Source organism: Solanum verrucosum, unplaced genomic scaffold, assembly GCF_900185275.1.
Source record: "Solanum verrucosum unplaced genomic scaffold, falcon-dt-bn FXZP01001083.1, whole genome shotgun sequence".
Classification (NCBI taxonomy): domain Eukaryota; kingdom Viridiplantae; phylum Streptophyta; class Magnoliopsida; order Solanales; family Solanaceae; genus Solanum; species Solanum verrucosum.
The window spans coordinates 1-7,645 of record NW_026020839.1 but is presented as its reverse complement, the minus strand read 5'-3'; the positions used below and the strand labels follow the sequence as shown (position 1 = coordinate 7,645).

General features: G+C 34.7%; 5 protein-coding genes across 5 annotated transcripts; all 5 read left to right on the top strand.

Moving 5' to 3' along the window:
• The first annotated feature begins 13 nt into the window (after positions 1-13).
• LOC125813552 (ribulose bisphosphate carboxylase large chain-like) lies at positions 14-557 on the top strand. Its single transcript, XM_049493034.1, has one exon. It carries the CDS (start codon positions 181-183, stop codon positions 454-456), a length of 276 nt encoding a protein of 91 aa, XP_049348991.1. The 5' UTR covers positions 14-180; the 3' UTR covers positions 457-557.
• Positions 558-841: 284 nt separating this feature from the next.
• Positions 842-3,627, top strand: LOC125813547 (acetyl-coenzyme A carboxylase carboxyl transferase subunit beta, chloroplastic). Its single transcript, XM_049493030.1, has one exon. It carries the CDS (start codon positions 1,200-1,202, stop codon positions 2,721-2,723), a length of 1,524 nt encoding a protein of 507 aa, XP_049348987.1. The 5' UTR covers positions 842-1,199; the 3' UTR covers positions 2,724-3,627.
• Positions 3,628-4,020: 393 nt separating this feature from the next.
• Positions 4,021-4,697, top strand: LOC125813550 (photosystem I assembly protein Ycf4). Its single transcript, XM_049493033.1, has one exon. The coding sequence runs from the start codon at positions 4,032-4,034 to the stop codon at positions 4,584-4,586; it is 555 nt and encodes a 184-aa protein (XP_049348990.1). The 5' UTR covers positions 4,021-4,031; the 3' UTR covers positions 4,587-4,697.
• Positions 4,698-5,322: 625 nt separating this feature from the next.
• LOC125813549 (chloroplast envelope membrane protein) lies at positions 5,323-6,023 on the top strand. Its single transcript, XM_049493032.1, has one exon. It carries the CDS (start codon positions 5,334-5,336, stop codon positions 6,021-6,023), a length of 690 nt encoding a protein of 229 aa, XP_049348989.1. The 5' UTR covers positions 5,323-5,333.
• Positions 6,024-6,242: 219 nt separating this feature from the next.
• Positions 6,243-7,293, top strand: LOC125813548 (cytochrome f). Its single transcript, XM_049493031.1, has one exon. The coding sequence runs from the start codon at positions 6,243-6,245 to the stop codon at positions 7,203-7,205; it is 963 nt and encodes a 320-aa protein (XP_049348988.1). The 3' UTR covers positions 7,206-7,293.
• The last annotated feature ends 352 nt before the right edge of the window (positions 7,294-7,645 follow it).

The window sequence follows — 7,645 nt, the reverse complement described above, 5'->3', positions numbered from 1 at the left end:
TCACTCTGTATCGTAGTAGTTAAACTTGAAGGTGAAAGAGACATAACTTTGGGCTTTGTTGATTTACTGCGTGATGATTTTATTGAACAAGATAGAAGTCGCGGTATTTATTTCACTCAAGATTGGGTCTCTTTACCAGGTGTTCTACCTGTGGCTTCAGGAGGTATTCACGTTTGGCATATGCCTGCTCTGACCGAGATCTTTGGGGATGATTCCGTACTACAGTTCGGTGGAGGAACTTTAGGACATCCTTGGGGTAATGCGCCAGGTGCCGTAGCTAATCGAGTAGCTCTAGAAGCATGTGTAAAAGCTCGTAATGAAGGACGTGATCTTGCTCGGGAAGGTAATGAGATTATTCGCGAGGCTGCCAAATGGAGCCCGGAACTAGCTGCTGCTTGTGAGGTATGGAAAGAGATCGTATTTAATTTTGCAGCAATGGACGTTTTGGATAAGTAAAAACAGTAGACATTAGCAGATAAATTAGCAGGAAATAAAGAAGGATAAGGAGAAAGAACTCAAGTAATTATCCTTCGTTCTCTTAATTGAATTACATTACAATTAAACTCGGCCCAATCTTTTACTAAAAGGATTGAGCCGAATACAACTAAGATTCTATTGCATATATTTTGATCAAGATTTGAAATACAAAATCTAGAAAACTAAATCAAAATCTAAGACTCAAATCTTTCTATTGTTGTCTTGGATCCACAATTAATCCTACGGATCCTTAGGATTGGTATATTCTTTTCTATCCTGTAGTTTGTAGTTTCCCTGAATCAAGCCAAGTATTACAACTCTTTCTACCCAGCCTGTATATTGTCCCCTTTGTTCCGTGTTGAAATAGAACCTTAATTTATTACTTATTATTAGATTTTAGATTGTTAGATTAGTTAGTGATTAGATATTAGTATTAGACGAGATTTTACGAATTTTTTTTTATTTCTTTATAGGAGAGGACAAATCTCTTTTTTTCGATGCGAATTTGACACGACATAGGAGAAGCCGCCCTTTATCAAAAATTCTATTATTTTTAATAATAAAAGGGGGTTCCAACATATTAATATATAGTGAAGTGTTCCCCCAGATTCAGAACTTTTTTTGAATACTCACAATCCGTATTAGTTAATAATCCTAGTGATTGGATTTCTATGCTTAGTCTGATAGGAAATAAGATATTCAAATAAATAATTTTATAGCGAATGACTATTCATCTATTGTATTTTCATGCAAATAGGGGGCAAGAAAACTCTATGGAAAGATGGTGGTTTAATTCGATGTTGTTTAAGAAGGAGTTCGAACGCAGGTGTGGGCTAAATAAATCAATGGGCAGTCTTGGTCCTATTGAAAATACCAGTGAAGATCCAAATCGAAAAATGAAAAACATTCATAGTTGCAGTAATGTTGATTATTTATTCGGCGTTAAAGACATTTGGAATTTCATCTCTGATGACACTTTTTTAGTTAGTGATAGGAATGGAGACAGTTATTCCATCTATTTTGATATTGAAAATCAGATTTTTGAGGTTGACAACGATCATTCTTTTCTGAGTGAACTAGAAAGTTCTTTTTCTAGTTATCGAAACTCGAGTTATCTGAATAATGGATTTAGGGGCGAAGATCCCTACTATAATTCTTACATGTCTTACATGTATGATACTCAATATAGTTGGAATAATCACATTAATAGTTGCATTGATAATTATCTTCAGTCTCAAATCTGTATAGATACTTCCATTATAAGTGGTAGTGAGAGTTACGGTGACAGTTACATTTATAGGGCCATTTGTAGTGGTGAAAGTCTAAATAGTAGTGAAAACGAGGGTTCCAGTAGACGAACTCGCACAAAGGGCAGTGATTTAACTATAAGAGAAAGTTCTAATGATCTCGAGGTAACTCAAAAATACAAGCATTTGTGGGTTCAATGCGAAAATTGTTATGGATTAAATTATAAGAAATTTTTGAAATCAAAAATGAATATTTGTGAACAATGTGGATATCATTTGAAAATGAGTAGTTCGGATAGAATTGAACTTTTGATCGATCCGGGTACTTGGGATCCTATGGATGAAGACATGGTCTCGCTGGATCCCATTGAATTTCATTCGGAGGAGGAGCCTTATAAAGATCGTATTGATTCTTATCAAAGAAAGACAGGATTAACCGAGGCTGTTCAAACAGGCATAGGCCAACTAAACGGCATTCCCGTAGCAATTGGGGTTATGGATTTTCAGTTTATGGGGGGTAGTATGGGATCCGTAGTCGGAGAGAAAATCACCCGTTTGATTGAACACGCTGCCAATCAAAATTTACCTCTTATTATAGTGTGTGCTTCTGGGGGGGCGCGCATGCAGGAAGGAAGTTTGAGCTTGATGCAAATGGCTAAAATATCGTCTGCTTTATATGATTATCAATTAAATAAAAAATTATTTTATGTATCAATCCTTACATCTCCGACAACTGGTGGAGTGACAGCTAGTTTTGGTATGTTGGGGGATATCATTATTGCCGAACCCAATGCCTACATTGCATTTGCAGGTAAAAGAGTAATTGAACAAACATTGAATAAAACAGTACCCGAAGGTTCACAAGCAGCTGAATACTTATTCCAGAAGGGTTTATTCGACCTAATTGTACCACGTAATCTTTTAAAAAGCGTTCTGAGTGAGTTATTTAAGCTCCACGCCTTTTTTCCTTTGAATCAAAAGTCAAGCAAAATCAAGTAGAGCACTAAGTTCAATTATTTTTTTTGTGTTTGTAGCAAAAAGTAGTTAGTTTATCGGAATCAAAGTAAATAAGATAATAATGGCCTTTTCTTTGGTGATAGAAGATCGAATTGTAGAAAGAATCAAAACGAAAGTTGAGGATAACTCTTTTTTTGACCTATATTCCTGATTACGAATCAAGAAACCTTTATCACTTTATCACCAAGAGTGAGTTCTTCCGTTCGTGAAATTAGTAAAATAAAACGAATTTGGTCTTGTCTTAGGTATATAATTTGAAATTTCAATATAGATAATAGAGTTTTGTATCTTTCTCTATCTACCGAAAAACCATTTTAGCTAAAAATCCATGTTGGGTCGGATTCGAACGAATCCTTCGATAATCGGTAAAAAACTCTTTATCTATTTTTAGAAAATTAGAAGACAAGAACAAAAGACAAAGAAATGAAGAAAAATAATAAAGTTTATTATCATTATCATACATATCTTTCTCATGGAGGAGATGAATAAGTCCATTTATTTAGTTCTACAGTTCTACATTCTTTGCACTTATTCTTATTATACGTACTCAGTTAGATTTAGATATATCGATACTTCGATCTATACTAAGAATTTTAAATTCTTCAAATTCTATTAATAATAAATATTATCTAATTAGAATTCAAATTCTTAATTTAATTATAATTATTACAAGATATCTTTATTTATATAATAACATAATAACAGATACAAATAGTAAATCGAGGTACCCCTTCTATGACAAATTTGAACCTTCCATCTATTTTTGTGCCGTTAGTAGGCCTAGTCTTTCCGGCAATTGCAATGGCTTCTTTATTTCTTCATGTTCAAAAAAACAAGATTGTTTAGATCCGCTGGGACCCAATCTCATCCATTTTTTTTTTGAAAACGTGGACTTGTATCATAACACGGATATCTATTTATTGGAATATAGTATAACATGTGATTTCCACCGAACATAAAGGAAAAAACTCTTATGCCCGCAGAAACATGATATATGGATATATCAATTCTAGCAATTTTCAAATAGATCAGGATCTCTGGATGGCTGAAATGTAGTCGGTGAATCTATATGTATATCGATATGTATAGTGGGATCGTATTAAATAAAGAGTATGTTATTATTTTAGATTTAACCAATTTGATGAATTACTCCTAAAGGTTGACATCAAACTAGTGCTAGTTCACCTCAAACTAGTGCTAGTTGATGAGAGTTACTTCGGAAACAAAAAAGTAAAGTCAAATTTCTCTGGGGTATTATCTCAATTCCAATAAAATGCAATCGAGTAAAGTATGACTTGGCGATCAGACGATATATGGATAGAACTTATAACGGGGTCTCGAAAAATAAGTAATTTCTGCTGGGCCTTGATCCTTTTTTTAGGTTCATTAGGCTTCTTATTAGTTGGAACTTCCAGTTATCTTGGTAGAAATTTGCTATCTTTTTTTCCGCCTCAGCAAATCATTTTTTTTCCACAAGGAATCGTGATGTCTTTCTACGGAATTGCGGGTCTCTTTATTAGCTCTTATTTGTGGTGCACAATTTCCTGGAATGTAGGTAGTGGTTATGATCGATTCGATAGAAAGGAAGGAATAGTCTGTATTTTTCGTTGGGGATTTCCGGGAAAAAATCGTCGCATATTCCTCCGATTCCTTATAAAAGATATTCAGTCCGTTAGAATAGAAGTTAAAGAGGGTATTTATGCTCGTCGTGTTCTTTATATGGACATCCGAGGCCAGGGGTCCATTCCCTTGACCCGTACTGATGAGAATTTGACTCCACGAGAAATTGAACAAAAGGCTGCTGAATTAGCCTATTTCTTGCGTGTACCAATTGAAGTATTTTGATAAATTGAGAATCAGAACGTTCATTCAATTAAAGAAAACGTATATGAAAGAACCATAAAACGAAACTCTTTTTATGGTCTTTATGCGTTTTATGGTCTTTATGCGCACGCAATTCAATAACAAATAACAAATCGAAATAATAGATTCATCTCAGACGGCAAACCATTTCGAAAGCAAGAATTTTTTTTAGTTCAATATTTGTTGGAATTGACACTTTAGATCCAGATAGATCGTATCTTGTAAATTTGAAATTCTTTCTTTTGTATTCTTTAATGACCAACAATTGGATTTCTTAATTAAATACTGAGAACTAGCCAATTTATCCCTTGCCAGTCATTTTTTTTTGATCATCCTAATATCTTTCCCTCAATTATTCTATTCCTGACTATGGGTAATCAGTGAAATTTTTTCGAAATATTGGATATTTTGATAGCAAAGGAGTTCTTTCGTCTCAAAATCTGAATAATATTCATTACTTAAAGTGGTTCTTTCGATCATTCATCGAAAGGATACACTTTATTTTTAATTTGACCAATTGAGATATCAGGAAACAATATTCTAAATTTCTTCATTCGAAGTGAATTCTTAGCCTATTTCTGTATTCTTTCTAGATTCAAAGACTAACCACAAAATCACAAAGAAAATAGATTCATAAGTTCGATACCTTGTATAAAACTCATGTGTGTAAGAAATATTCGATCGCATAGAGTGTACGAATGGGTTGATTAACAATTTACAGACGAAAAAATGGCAAAAAAGAAAGCATTCACTCCTCTTTTCTATCTTGCATCTATAGTATTTTTGCCCTGGTGGATTTCTTTCTCAGTTAATAAATGTCTGGAATCTTGGGTTACTAATTGGTGGAATACTGGGCAATCCCAAATTGTCTTGAATAATATTCAAGAAAAGAGTCTTCTAGAAAAATTCAGAGAATTAGAGGAACTCCTCTTCTTGGACGAAATGATCAAGGAATACTCGGAAACACATCTCGAAGAGTTTGGGATAGGAATCCATAAAGAAACGATCCAATTAATCACGATACAAAATGAGAATCGTATGGATACGATTTTGCACTTCTCAACAAATATCATCTGGTTTGGTATTCTAAGCGGGTATTCAATTTTGGGTAAGGAAAAACTTGTTATTCTTAACTCTTGGGCTCAGGAATTCCTATATAACTTAAGTGACACAGCAAAAGCTTTGTGTCTTCTTCTAGTAACTGAGTTTTTTCTCGGATATCATTCACCCCCAGGTTGGGAATTCGCTATACGCTCTATCTATAACGAGGTTGGAGTTGTTGCGAATGAGCAAACTATAACTATTCTTGTTTGCATCCTTCCAGTAATTTTTGATACATGTTTTAAATATTGGCTTTTCCGTTATTTAACTAGTCTGTCTCCGTCAATTTTACTGATTTATGATTCAATAACTGAATGATAAAGGATCCATTGATATTAATCTAATCCAATTAGAATGCTTGGTACTTTGTAGTTGTACATAAGCAAAGTATTGAAAATCATATTTACTCTTCCTATTTCTAACCATCGGGAAGATTCATCCTAGATTATTCCAGCAAATAGCAGAATCGTGGCTAGGGAACTATACTAGCGACCTACCCAATTTATTGTAGAAATTTTCGCGATCAATGATTGGACCATGCAAACTAGAAATGCTTTTTCTTGGCTAAAGAAACAGATTACTCGATCTATTTCCGTATCGCTCATGATATATATCTTAACTCGGACGTCCATTTCAAGTGCATATCCCATTTTTGCACAGCAGGGTTATGAAAATCCACGAGAAGCGACTGGGCGTATTGTATGTGCCAATTGCCATTTAGCTAATAAGCCCGTGGAAATTGAGGTTCCACAAGCGGTACTTCCTGATACTGTATTTGAAGCAGTTGTTCGAATTCCTTATGATATGCAACTGAAACAGGTTCTTGCTAATGGTAAAAAAGGGGGGTTGAACGTCGGGGCTGTTCTTATTTTACCGGAGGGGTTTGAATTAGCCCCTCCCGATCGTATTTCTCCTGAGATGAAAGAAAAGATTGGCAATTTGTCTTTTCAGAGCTATCGCCCCAATAAAACAAATATTCTTGTGGTAGGCCCTGTCCCTGGTAAAAAATATAGTGAAATAACCTTCCCTATTCTTTCCCCGGACCCTGCTACTAAGAAGGATGTTCACTTCTTAAAATATCCTATATACGTAGGCGGGAACAGGGGAAGGGGTCAGATTTATCCCGACGGCAACAAGAGTAACAATACAGTTTATAATGCTACAGCAGCAGGTATAGTAAGCAAAATCATACGAAAAGAAAAAGGGGGGTATGAGATAACCATAACGGATGCGTCAGAGGGACGTCAAGTGGTTGATATTATCCCTCCCGGACCAGAACTTCTTGTTTCCGAGGGCGAATCTATCAAATTTGATCAACCATTAACGAGTAATCCTAATGTAGGCGGATTTGGTCAGGGAGATGCAGAAATAGTACTTCAAGATCCATTACGTGTCCAAGGACTTTTGTTCTTCTTGGCATCTGTTATTTTGGCACAAATCTTTTTGGTTCTTAAAAAGAAACAGTTCGAGAAGGTTCAATTGGCCGAAATGAATTTCTAGATTCGCAGATTTATCGATATCAAGTACGTAAAAAGAACCAAATTCTTGTTGGCGATTATTTATGATCAAAAAAATGAAATTATGAAAACTCCTTTGTCTTATTTATACTCTTCTTCAAAATCTACATTACATACTCTTTTTCTACGAGATGCTGGGAATCCCTTGTACCACATAGTATGTAGATTTTGAAGAAGAGTATTTGGCTTTCATTTATTTTGATTTAGTTTTTTTTAATTGGAGTAGTGTAACTATGTTACTATTGCCAGATTTCACTGCCATAAAACGTATCAATAGTTTTCTATTCTAAATAGAAAGAAAGTCAAATTTGTCTAAATACTAGACATAAGGAAGCGGGGGATAAATGCGGGGAAGAAAAAATTCTAGCAGGGATTATTTGTCTTCCTAGTCTTCGACACAAGAAAGGGGTGTAGAAAAATCCT

Excerpts from the sequence above, each read along its gene's own strand:
- LOC125813552 (XM_049493034.1), top strand. The coding sequence starts at position 181 with ATGCCTGCTCTGACCGAGATCTTTGGGGATGATTCCGTACTACAGTTC.
- LOC125813547 (XM_049493030.1), top strand. The coding sequence starts at position 1,200 with ATGACTATTCATCTATTGTATTTTCATGCAAATAGGGGGCAAGAAAAC.
- LOC125813550 (XM_049493033.1), top strand. The coding sequence starts at position 4,032 with ATGACTTGGCGATCAGACGATATATGGATAGAACTTATAACGGGGTCT.
- LOC125813549 (XM_049493032.1), top strand. The coding sequence starts at position 5,334 with ATGGCAAAAAAGAAAGCATTCACTCCTCTTTTCTATCTTGCATCTATA.
- LOC125813548 (XM_049493031.1), top strand. The coding sequence starts at position 6,243 with ATGCAAACTAGAAATGCTTTTTCTTGGCTAAAGAAACAGATTACTCGA.